Below are 14636 nucleotides of genomic sequence, written 5' to 3' on the forward strand. Positions count from 1 at the left end.
TCACACCACGATAATATATATGGACTATCATTATCACACTACGATAATCTACATGGACTATCATTATCACACTACGATAATCTATATGGACTATCATTATCACACTACGATAATCTATATGGACTATCATTACCACACTACGATAATCTACATGGACTATCATTATCACACTACGATAATCTATATGGACTATCATTATCACACTACGATAATCTACATGGACTATCATTACCACACTACGATAATCTACATGGACTATCATTATCACACTACGATAATCTCAATGGACTATCATTATCACACTACGATAATCTACATGGACTATCATTATCACACTACGATACTCTATATGGACTATCATTATCACACTACGATAATATATATGGACTATCATTACCACACTACGATAATCTACATGGACTATCATTATCACACTACGATAATATACATGGACTATCATTATCACACTACGATAATCTATATGGACTATCATTATCACACTACGATAATCTATATGGACTATCATTATAATACTACGATAATCTATATGGACTATCATTATCACACTACGATACTCTATATGGACTATCATTACCACACTACGATAATCTACATGGACTATCATTATCACACTACGATAATATACATGGACTATCATTATCACATTACGATAATCTATATGGACTATCATTATCACACTACGATACTCTATATGGACTATCATTATCACACTACGATAATATACATGGACTATCATTATCACACTACGATAATCTACATGGACTATCATTATCACACTACGATACTCTATATGGACTATCATTATCACACTACGATAATATATATGGACTATCATTATCACACTACGATAATCTATACGGACTATCATTACCACACTACGATAATCTATATGGACTATCATTATCACACCACGATAATATACATTGACTATCATTATCACACTACGATAATCTATATGAAATATCAGCATCACACTACGATAATCTATATGGACTATCATTATCACACTACGATAATCTATATGGACTATCATTATCACACTACGATAATCTATATGGACTATCATTATCACACTACGATAATCTATATGGACTATCATTATAATACTACGATACTCTATATGGACTATCATTATCACACTACGATAATCTATATGGACTATCATTATCACACTACGATAATCTACATGGACTATCATTATCACACTACGATAATCTATATGGACTATCATTATCACACTACGATAATCTATACGGACTATCATTATCACACTACGATAATCTACATGGACTATCATTATCACACTACGATAATCTATATGGACTATCATTATCACACTACGATACTCTATATGGACTATCATTACCACACTACGATAATCTACATGGACTATCATTATCACACTACGATAATCTACATGGACTATCATTATAATACTACGATAATCTATATGGACTATCATTATCACACTACGATAATATACATTGACTATCATTATAATACTACGATAATCTATATGGACTATCATTATCACACTACGATAATATACATTGACTATCATTATCACACTACGATAAATATATACGGACTATCATTATCACACTACGATAATATATACGGACTATCATTATCACACTACAATAATCTACATGGACTATCATTATCACACTACGATAATCTACATGGACTATCATTATATTCTAACACGATTCGTTTGCAACGCGTGTTTTGATTGGTTGCGGACCGACTTCTAATCTGCGATAGAACCATGACATATCGTGTTAAGCCACGCCCCGTTTCTAATCAAAACAATATGGCGTCAAGTTCGACTCGTAGCGAAATTCAACACTCTGCACCATTTATGATTGATGGCCCGTGATATTGGAATCGAAAGTGAAGAAATCGAATAGAATGAATTAACTTAATAAATTTAACAAAAATCGTTAACATCATTCTTACCGTCATTTATTGATTGAAACGTTCATTTCGTCCGTGTGTAGGCATCTAAGGTCAAGTAAAATCCGAAATGAAATGGAACAAGTGCACACAACTTCACATAACGGTTGAGCCTGTAGAAACACATCAACCCTGACTTTGTTAAAATGCACATGTCGTTAAGCATACTGCGTAAATCCAAATATGTCTTTAAATCTTCGGAAACAGGACTTTCACAACAACCAAATACCCCGCTTCGTTAACACACAGACCGAGTTCTCGCCAGTATGGGCGTGGCCAATTGACCGACTTTGATAGCTTCTCTCTGATTGGTCAATCCGCCACAGTATGACACGTCACTTACGGAGGTCACGGAGTACTTAACAGCGTACTTGTAGCACTGTAAAACAATGTTTCTAAATATATGCGATAGTAAACGTGTTAGAATGGGGATAGTACGTTGTTTTTCGTGGTTATACTGGCGATTAGAACATGAAATTTGGTTTAAACTCTCGACCTATCGGTCTCGAGTTCAAACCAAATTTCATGTTCTAATCGCCAGTATAGCCACTCAAAACAACTTACTATCCCCTAAATACTACGATAATCTACATGGACTATCATTATCACACTACGATAATCTATATGGACTATCATTATAATACTACGATAATCTACATGGACTATCATTATCACACTACGATAATCAATATGGACTATCATTACCACACTACGATAATCTGTATGGATAATTATTATCACACTACGATAATCTACATGGACTATCATTATCACACTACGATAATCTATATGGACTATCATTATCACACTACGATAATCTATATGGACTATCATTATCACACTACGATAATCTATATGGACTATCATTACCACACCACGATAATCTATATGGACTATCATTACCACACTACGATAATCTACATGGACTATCATTATCACACTACGATACTCTATATGGACTATCATTATCACACTACGATAATCTACATGGACTATCATTACCACACTACGATAATCTACATGGACTATCATTATCACACTACGATAATCTATATGGACTATCATTATCACACTACGATAATCTACATGGACTATCATTATCACACTACGATACTCTATATGGACTATCATTATCACACTACGATAATATATATGGACTATCATTACCACACTACGATAATCTACATGGACTATCATTATCACACTACGATAATATACATGGACTATCATTATCACACTACGATAATCTATATGTACTATCATTATCACACTACGATAATCTATATGGACTATCATTATCACACTACGATAATCTATATGGACTATCATTATCACACCACGATAATCTACATGGACTATCATTATCACACTACGATAATTTATATGGACTATCATTATCACACTACGATAATCTATATGGACTATCATTATAACACTACGATAATCTATACGGACTATCATTATCACACTACGATAATCTACATGGACTATCATTATCACACTATGATAATCTATATGGACTATCATTACCACATTACGATAATCTATATGGACTATCATTATCACACCACGATAATCTACATGGACTATCATTATCACACTACGATAATCTATATGGACTATCATTATCACACTACGATAATATATACGGACTATCATTATCACACTACGATAATCTACATGGACTATCATTATCACACTACGATAATCTATATGGACTATCATTATCACACTACGTTAATCTACATGGACTATCATTATCACACTACGATAATCTATACGGACTATCATTATCACACTACGATAATCTACATGGACTATCATTACCACACTACGATAATCTATATGGACTATCATTATCACACTACGATAATCTATACGGACTATCATTATCACACCACGATAATCTATATGGACTATCATTATCACACTACGATAATCTATATGGACTATCATTATCACACTACGATAATCTGTATGGACTATCATTATCACACTACGATGATCTACATGGACTATCATTATCACACTACGATAATCTATACGGACTATCATTATCACACTACGATAATCTATATGGACTATCATTATCACACTACGATAATCTATATGGACTATCATTATCACACTACGATAATCTATATGGACTATCATTATCACACTACGATAATCTATATGGACTATCATTATAATACTACGATAATCTACATTGACTAGCATTATCACACTACGATAATCTATATGGACTATCATTATCACACTACGATAATATACATGGACTATCATTATCACACTACGATAATCTATATGGACTATCATTATCACACTACGATAATATACATGGACTATCATTATCACACTACGATAATCTATATAGACTATCATTTTCACACTACGATAATCTACATTGACTAGCATTATCACACTACGATAATCTATATGGACTATCATTATCACACTACGATAATATACATGGACTATCATTATCACACTACGATAATCTATACGGACTATCATTATCACACTACGATAATCTATATGGACTATCATTATCACACTACGATAATCTATATGGACTATCATTATCACACTACGATAATATATATGGACTATCATAACCACACTACGACAATATATATGGACTATCATAACCACACTACGATAATCTACATGGACTATCATTATCACACTACGATAATCTACATGGACTATCATTATCACACTACGATAATCTACATGGACTATCATCATCACACTACGATAATCTACATGGACTATCATTATCACACTACGATAATCTACATGGACTATCATTACCACACTACGATAATCTACATGGACTATCATTACCACACTACGATAATCTACATGGACTATCATTACCACACTACGATAATCTCAATGGACTATCATTATCACACTACGATAATCTACATGGACTATCATTATCACACTACGATGATATATATGGAGTAGATACATAGACTAGTTTTAATTGGAATAATACGCATATCGAGTCTATGTAATCAAAGTAACGAGTGAAGTGTCGCTTGGCTAAAACAATAAATAGAAACAACGTCCCTGTACTCATTATCAATGTGATTAATAACATGAGTTTATTGTCGTGGTTATAATGTCTTCCTAGATAATAAACTGACATAACGATATCTGTGATTCAGTCGGCTGGCACCATCATCACTCAAACCAACTGATATTTGTGTCTGTATTTGGTCCCCATTTCGTGTTTTATAAAGGTTTGATAACATTGTGTAATCAGCTAGTTGTATTTGGTCTGGAGGTGTTTCATTTGTTAAAGTGGAGTGTTTGTTTACTTCAGCTATTTGTTTCGTGGACTGTTACATAGCTGTCTTTCATGTGTTTAACGTATTGCATGGTATTTGATAAGCGAGACAAAGTACATCGTAAACCAACTCAAGTGTAAGCACATCATTGGTAGCGTCTGCAAGTCGATCAAAATGAACAGACTTTAACACGGAAAACAGTCTACCTTAAGGAGAATTCAACACATGCATGAAGCTTTAAAAACTAACATTTACTTTACACAGGTAACGGATTGTTCAGTGAAAAATAGAAATATTGATTTGGTTTGAATCAGTTAATTCAATTTAATTTACATCATTTCTCTGGCATGCAACAATGGAAGGTCATCTCAGCATAACCTGTGTATTTTCTTAAACAGATTAACATGAAAATTAAAATTGAAAAATAAACTTATTTCCCCGGCGCACTGAATAAGAAATTGAGACAATACCGCACTTCAAAGGATGTAGAGATGTCTAATTCAAAGTATATCATCAAATAGTGTTCTGTTCATCCGGAGTTTTCAGCAGGGTGACAAAACTGGATTGGTTTACCAATTTCCCTGTAATGTACATGGACACATGCACAGGGTATCAACGCTCCAGGTGACAGATTTAACAATCGCTTTGATTTCATTTCCTTTTTCATTCCGTTTATTAACTGTTTTCAAGTCATTCAGTTTCAAAGATTCACTTTCATTTCGGTCAGTCTATTGTATTTAAATGGTTACAGTCGAATATAAACACTACAGTTAGTCAGTCATACCAGATCGTATTCGTACCAGAAGGGAGGACAAGTAGAAGCTTAAAAGTGGAGTCGAGACAAAGGGGAACCTTTTAATGACCTCATTTTAACATCCTTTTATAGGCAAACTGGATAAGTCTACTGACCGAATAGACTACAGTCATAAAGACATACCGGTTTGATGTGATTGATACAGTGAAAACATTCAACTGAACTGTTGTTTAAGATGTATTAAGACCATAGCACCGACGGCCATTTATATTCATTACTTAAACAAACAAAAAATCTACTTTCAATAAAGCAAACAATAGACGTCTCCGACTTTGTATGGAAGCCATGTGTTAGAGGTGGTGACCTTTAATGAGAGAAGTGTGTTAGAGGTGGTGACCTTTAATGAGAGAAGTGTGTTAGAGGTGGTGACCTTTAATGAGAGAGAAGTGTGTTAGAGACAGTGACCTTTAGAAGAGAAGTTTGTTAGAGACAGTGACCTTTAGAAGAGAAGTTTGTTAGAGGTGGTGACCTTTAATGAGAGAAGTGTGTTAGAGGTGGTGAACTTTAATGAGAGAAGTGTGTTAGAGACAGTGACCTTTAGAAGAGAAGTGTGTTAGAGGTGGTGACCTTTAGAAGAGAAGTGTGTTAGAGGTGGTGACCTTTAATGAGAGAAGTGTGTTAGAGGTGGTGACCTTTAATGAGAGAAGTGTGTTAGAGGTGGTGACCTTTAATGAGAGAAGTGTGTTAGAGGTGGTGACATTTAATGAGAGAAGTGTGTTAGAGGTGGTGACCTTTAATGAGAGAAGTGTGTTAGAGGTGGTGACCTTTAATGAGAGAAGTGTGTTAGAAGTGGTGACCTTTAATGAGAGATGTGTGTTAGAGGTGGTGACCTTTAATGAGAGAAGTGTGTTAGAGGTGGTGAACTTTAGAAGAGAAGTGTGTTAGAGGTGGTGACCTTTAGAAGAGAAGTGTGTTAGAGGTGGTGACCTTTAGAAGAGAAGTGTGTTAGAGGTGGTGACCTTTAATGAGAGATTTGTGTTAGAGAGGTGACCTTTAGAAGAGAAGTGTCTTAGAGACAGTGACCTTTAGAAGAGAAGTGTCTTAGAGGTGGTGACCTTTAATGAGAGAAATGTGTATTTGTATATCAGCTACTTATGTATTAGAGGTGTGTAATCTCTCATGGAAGAGGCGTGTCGTTTTATGCAAACTCAACATGGGTGGGTTATGCAGTCATTTGTTAAATCCGACTGTATTTTAGATGTGTGGTCCCCATGGAAGAGTTGTGCTGTCACTGTGTTAAATCTGACTGCGTTTTAGGTGTGTAACCTCCCTTGGGAAAGATGTGCTGTAATTGTGTTAGATCTGGTTGTGTTTTAGGTGTGTGACCTTTCGTTGGAGTTGTTTGATGTTTTGTAAGGTAACAGCCTTACAACAGTTAAGGTGATGTAATGACGGATGTGATATATGCGTTCAATCTAGATTTACTGTAGGCGTGTGACCTGCTATTTGTGACTTGTTAGATTTGACTTTATCTCGCAGAACTATTGCCATGTTACGTTCTCTGGGGCAGAGCTATTATCTTGATACTAAGTGCATTATATGCTTGCTACCTTTCACGAGAGAAATGTGCTGTTATTATCATGTTATTGCCGTTGAAGACACAGAAACAAACACTACTTGACAGGGTTTCGGAAAATTCTGATAATCTTAATAAAGACCTGTCAAAATAATATTTTAAATTGATCCGAGATTCCAAAGCAATTCGAAAAATGACGAAAATGTCATTTTCAGCGATTGCATATTATGCAAATCAAATTAAATTATCGACAATTCTCTTTGCGTTGTCTTTACCCAAGTCTGCATGGCGATGTATCTAAAGGACAGAATAGTTAAAGATTCGGGAGGTATCTGTAGAATTGGTTTCTTTCTTTAGATAGTGCAACATTCGTTTCTCATCAGTTTAAAACTCGACGTCTCATTAATATTAGTTATAAAAAGTCATCGGTAAAAATAATTGATGCAGTTTCAAAGCCGGATCTAGATTACTACAGCTTGATACCATCTGAAAACATTAATGTTTTAACCAAACAAGTGACTATACTGTTTTTGTTAATAACAGTTAGAAGCTGTATATGGACGCCTTCACTCCTTTTGTGAAGTGTAGCGGGCACGTCAGAGTACGTCAGCGAACGTCTGAGTACGTCAGTCAGAGTACGTCAGTTAGAGTACGTCAGTCAGAGTACGTCAGTTAGAGCAGAGTACGTCAGTCAGAGAACGTCAGTCAGAGTACGTCAGTTAGAGTACGTCAGCCAGAGTACGTCAGTCAGAGTACGTCGGTCAGAGTACGTCAGTCAGAGTACGTCAGCCAGAGTACGTCAGTCAGAGTACGCCTGAGTACGTCTGAGTGAGTACGTCTGAGTACGTCTGAGTACGTCAGTCAGAGTACGTCAGTCAGAGTACGTCAGTCAGAGGACGTCGGTCAGAGTACGTCAGTCAGAGTATGTCGGTCAGAGTACGTCAGCCAGAGTACGTCAGTCTGAGTACGTCAGTCAGAGTACGTCAGTCAGAGTACGTCAGTCAGAGAACGTCAGTCAGAGTACGTCGGTCAGAGTACGTCGGTCAGAGTACGTCTGAGTACGTCAGTCAGAGTACGTCAGTCAGAGTACGTCAGTCAGAGAACGTAATCTGTCAGTCTGAGTACGTCAGTCAGAGTACATCAGTCAGAGTACGTCAGTCAGAGAACGTCAGTCAGAGTACGTCAGTCAGAGTAGGTCAGTCAGAGTACGTCAGAGTACGTCAGTCAGAGTACGTCGGTCAGGGTACGTCAGTCAGAGTACGTCGGTCAGGGTACGTCAGTCAGAGTACGTCAGTCAGAGAACGTCAGTCAGAGTACATCAGTCAGAGTATGTCAGTCTGAGTACGTCAGTCAGAGTACATCAGTCAGAGTACGTCAGAGTACGTCAGTCAGAGTACGTCAGTCAGAGTACGTCGGTCAGGGTACGTCAGTCAGAGTACGTCAGTCAGAGAACGTCAGTCAGAGTACGTCAATCAGAGTACGTCAGTCAGAGTACGTCAGCCAGAGTACGTCAGAGTACGTCAGTCAGAGTACGTGAGTCAGAGAACGTCAGTCAGAGTACGTCGGTCAGAGTACGTCGGTCAGAGTACGTCTGAGTACGTCAGTCAGAGTACATCAGTCAGAGTACGTCAGTCAGAGTACGTCGGTCAGAGTACGTCAGTCAGAGTACGTCAGAGTACGTCAGGCAGAGTACGTCAGTCAGAGTACATCAGAGTACGTCAGTCAGAGTACGTCAGAGTACGTCAGTCAGAGTACATCAGAGTACGTCAGTCAGAGTACGTCAGCCAGAGTACGTCGGTAAGAGTACGACTTCCTATTTTTGCATGCGGTCATCCAAATTAAGATTAATTCCTTATACTAGTTATAAACTTAACTTCATCACCGGAATAAGTTGAATCTTTAAATGTGGATTCTTCACCAGGTTATTACCAGTATTCCCGTAACACCAAGGGGATATAAGTATCTCGGTAAATATCTAAGCTATGTATTTCCTTAAAAGGCCTTCCAGATGCAGCCTTTACCATTTAAGCGAAAGGAAACTCTCACTAGCTGAGTCAGAGATAAACGACTAAAGGTACACCTGTACTCTAGACGTTCGTAAAAACGTTTGTCATTAACATGTTTAACACTCTGATTCCTCAGGCACTTGTCAGGGTTTAACGAAGAGACTATACCATTATCAATGTTTGTGTGTTTCAGTAACAGCCTTGCATTTGCCACGGAACCGTTGTTTGCCAGTCTTGCCAACGTGCTAGGCCGTTACGACAGGATACCAACGCCTGCTCCACCGGAAATAAGGGTTGGCTTCTTTCTGAGTTTTATAAATATATCTGATGGTGTGAAATCCATCGTTCAGGTTTAGATAAATGTTCGTGTTTGCTGTTGTTTTTTTTGTTTTTTTTTTAATATTTTTTTTAACTTTGCTGTAATAGCTTGTTCAGTTAACACAGCTATCATTTACAAACAATGTTTACATAACAATTGCATTTTCTTAAAAAATAGAATGTCTTCACAAGGATTTGTGTTTCCGTAGACACGTTATTGTCCATAATTTCTTTCAAAAGTAAGCTATGTTTAATGGGAACAACAATGGACCCGCAATACGTGTAAACAACCGTTTACATACTATTACCATGTCAGTTTTACTTAAAAACAAAATATTGCCAAATGATGATTGAAGTAAATACTGCAATTTTATACAGCAAAGGTTCAATAAAATAACTACTTAAACCGAAGGAATGGCACAGGAATCGATGCAATGAATGGAATACACTGTTAAGATGGGTTAATACCAAAAGTTATTATTAGTGTTGATAAAGGCAGATTGATGTTCACTGATATACATGTGTAATGCATTCCGAGATCTCTCGGTCGTTAATATCTTAATCAGACAGCAACACGACTGTAATAGACGAACTCGGTATACTGTTACTGTTAATGACATGTAATGTCCATCTCAGTCGGGAAATCTGGTGTCAATGGGGCCTTTATATACGGAGAAATGTAAAATTCCACCGAGACTCCTGAAGGTCACAACCAAAGCCATACGAGAGAGGGTCTTATGGGTCTTCTTCTTCTCGTGAATAGTTGTGGTGTTTCAAAAGTCTACACTAGAGATGGTATAGACAAACAATTGATATTCCCGGCCAGCCTTGATACGATATTCCGGGCCAGCCTTGATACGATATCCCGGGCCAGCCTTGATACGATATCCCGGGCCAGCCTTGATACGATATTCCGGGCCAGCCTTGATACCATATTCCGGGCCAGCCTTGATACCATATTCCGGGCCAGCCTTGATACCATATTCCGGGCTAGCCTTGATACGATATTCCGGGCCAGCCTTGATACAATATTCAGGGGCAGCCTTGATACGATATTCCGGGCCAGCCTTGATACGATATTCCGGGCCAGCCTTGATACGATATTCCGGGCCAGCCTTGATACCATATTCCGGGCCAGCCTTGATACCATATTCCGGGCCAGCCTTGATACCATATTCCGGGCTAGCCTTGATACGATATTCCGGGCCAGCCTTGATACAATATTCAGGGGCAGCCTTGATACGATATTCCGGGCCAGCCTTGATACGATATTCCGGGCCAGCCTTGATACGATATTCCGGGCCAGCCTTGATACGATATTCCGGGCCAGCCTTGATACGATATTCCGGGCCAGCCTTGATACGATATTCCGGGCCAGCCTTGATACCATATTCCGGGCCAGCCTTGATACCATATTCCGGGCAGCCTTGATACGATATTCCGGGCCAGCCTTGATACGATATTCAGGGGCAGCCTTGATACAATATCTTCCGTACTGGTCGACTACTGCCTAACTGCATTTTTATCACACCACTGTCATTGTTAACCTTTGACATTCATAGTAAAACATAGACATTAAAGGTCACACCTTACCGGAGAGGAGCACTATAAACGTAACATGTCGGGGTACCACACTACACACATCAGGCCTCACCTCATCCCGCCAGTATTATGTATATGACAGGCCAAGGACAGGTGAAACTACTGAACCTGTGTAATCCTGTTACTAATTAATGTAATACTTAAATATTAACTGTTACGTAATCCAACAAAATGGAAGAGGACGCGATTGGATTTGGTCATCCGTTAGGTATCTGATATGTCTTTCAGACCAATCTGGTAACGAAGTACATGTAGGCTACCGACTAAGTTCTGATTTGATAAAAACATCCGCATGATGAAGTCGCTGTACAATGTGGAAGATGATAACACCTTAACTAATTACGCGGACTGAGGAACCTGAGGATTTAACGAGGTTAAAGACGCGGTTTGTGGAACCTGAGGATTTAACGAGGTTACAGACGCGGTTTGTGGAACCTGAGGATTTAACGAGGTTACAGACGCGGTTTGTGGAACCTGAGGATTTAACGAGGTTACAGACGCGGTTTGTGGAACCTGAGGATTTAACGAGGTTACAGACGCGGTTTGTGGAACCTGATGATATAACGAGGTTACAGACGCGGATTGTGGAACCTGATGATATAACGAGGTTACAGACGCGGATTGTGGAACCTGAGGATTTAACGAGATTACAGACGCGGTTTATGGAACCTAAGGATTTAACGAGGTTACAGACGCGGTTTGTGGAAAATGATGATTTAACGAGGTTACAGACGCGGTTTGTGGAACCTGAGGATTTAACGAGGTTACAGACGCGGTTTGTGGAACCTGAGGATTTAACGAGGTTACAGACGCGGATTGTGGAACCTGATGATTTAACGTGGTTACAGACGCTGATTTTGGAACCTGATGATTTAACGAGGTAACAGACGCGGACTGAGGAACCTGAGGATTTAACGAGGTTACAGACGCGTATTGTGGAACCTGAGGATTTAACGAGGTTACAGACGAGGATTGTGGAACCTGAGGATTTAACGAGGTTACCGATGCGGATTGAGGAACCTGAGGATATAACGAGGTTACAGACGCGTATTGTGGAACCTGATGATTTAACGAGGTTACAGACGCGTATTGTGGATCCTGAGGATATAACGAGGTTACAGACGCGTATTGTGGAACCTGAGGATTTAACGAGGTTACAGACGCGGTTTGTGGAACCTGAGGATGTAACGAGGTTACAGACGCGGACTGAGGAACCTGATGATTTAACGAGGTTACAGACGCGTATTGTGGAACCTGAGGATATAACGAGGTTACAGACGCGTATTGTGGAACCTGAGGATATAACGAGGTTACAGACGCGTATTGTGGAACCTGATGATTTAACGAGGTTACAGACGCGGTTTGTGGAACCTGAGGATGTAACGAGGTTACAGACGCGATTTGTGGAACCTGAGGATTTCTGTAGTTATGATAGCTGAGACTGACATGATATCAGATGTTATAACATTTACAAGTAATTCACACCGGTATTGATTAATTTCAAGGGATCTTTATATATTCATCTTAGGTGCACATGCAGTTCAAGAAATGCCACAATAAATTCAAAATCCACATTAGGGCCCTGTTACGATTCCGAAATATAATTGCACCTTGCTCCTTCCGTAGGGGTTATTCGTTTTTCAGTGATTTAAAACTGATCAATACGACTGCCAACTAGCACACAGTTGGAATGATAAAAATTACCCTATGTGTCAAAATGAATGAAGTCGCCTTCAAAATTTCACTATGAATGACATATGTGGGTTTAGTGGAAGGTTCCTTTTCTTTTGATTAAAACATTGAAGAACTGAAAAAATGATATGTGAAATAGTTTTGCTTCATTATACCCGTTAAATGTATCTTCATAGCTTTTTTTAAAATACGGTGCATTGCATGGCATGCAAAACCACGGTTTACGGATATATTCCCTATTGCGCATGACAGGAAGCTATGACTAGGTACATGTAGAAATTTGTAATCACAATGCTTATTTGACTACTCCCGAAGTGTTTAAAGCATAAACTAAATTCAGTACAAGATTGTTAAGGCATTTTATCAACTGTATAAAAATCACGAATGTACTCCATCAACACATACAGAAGGGGACTGGTTAATACAGTTTTGTATAATATATACTATTATAATGTTCGCCATTGTTCAGTGTTGGTCATGAGGCCAATCCTATCCGTACAGATATCGTGCGGGATATCTTTACAGAAACTAAACATTTTATTGCTAGCACGTAGTCATGCTATGCTGAGTCAATGGTTCAAGCCATGTCTGCGCTGCCTTGGAAATAGATTAAATAAACACATGAAAGCCTGGGAGATTCGAAGTCATTCCAATATTTTCTATTTGATTGTTCCACAACGAAAATATTTTCATTGATCTTGAAATAAAAAAAAATCACTGTCAATACAGGCTGAAGTTGTTTAACCTGTATGGACTTCTTTCTAAACACACTTAGGAGTCGGTGAGAACGGCATCGCGTTTGTTTCTGATGTCAAGTGGAGCGTACAAACCGGATAAGGACAGCGACAAATGGATAGACAAGTGAGACGAGGAGTCGACCGTCTTTATATTGATTAGTAGTGATATACCTTCTGGAACAGGCTGTAATTGACAAATCGGTGTACAGCATTGCTAATAGAGACTAAACGGTATACAGCATTGCTAATTAGAGACTAAACGGTATACAGCATTGCTGATAGTGACAAATCGGTATACAGCATTGCTAATAGTGACAAATCGGTATACAGCCATGCTAATAGTGACAAATCGGTATACAGCATTGCTAATAGTGACAAATCGGTATACAGCATTGCTAATAGTGACAAATCGGTATACAGCATTGCTAATAGTGTTAAATCGGTATACAGCATTGCTAATAGTGACAAATCGGTATACAGCATTGCTAATAGTGACAAATCGGTATACAGCCATGCTAATAGTGACAAATCGGTGTATATCATTGCTTTTAGTGACAAATCGGTATACAGCATTGCTAATAGTGACTAATCGGTGTACAGCATTGCTAATAGTAACTAATCGGTGTACAGCATTGCTAATAGTGACCAATCGGTGTACATCATTGCTTATAG

The 14636-nt window shown here is 38.3% G+C and overlaps 1 protein-coding gene across 3 annotated transcripts in view; it reads left to right on the forward strand.

The window, feature by feature from the left end:
- Nucleotides 1-14636, forward strand: part of LOC117325128 (SCY1-like protein 2) — a 122823-nt gene that overhangs the window by 76219 nt on the left and 31968 nt on the right. For all 3 annotated transcript variants that reach the window (XM_033881091.1, XM_033881093.1, XM_033881092.1), the window contains exon 3: nucleotides 9809-9908. In XM_033881091.1, the coding sequence (XP_033736982.1) occupies nucleotides 9809-9908 (100 nt within the window). The remainder of the gene's footprint in view (nucleotides 1-9808; nucleotides 9909-14636) is intronic.

This window comes from Pecten maximus, chromosome 4, assembly GCF_902652985.1.
Source record: "Pecten maximus chromosome 4, xPecMax1.1, whole genome shotgun sequence".
Lineage (NCBI taxonomy): Eukaryota > Metazoa > Mollusca > Bivalvia > Pectinida > Pectinidae > Pecten > Pecten maximus.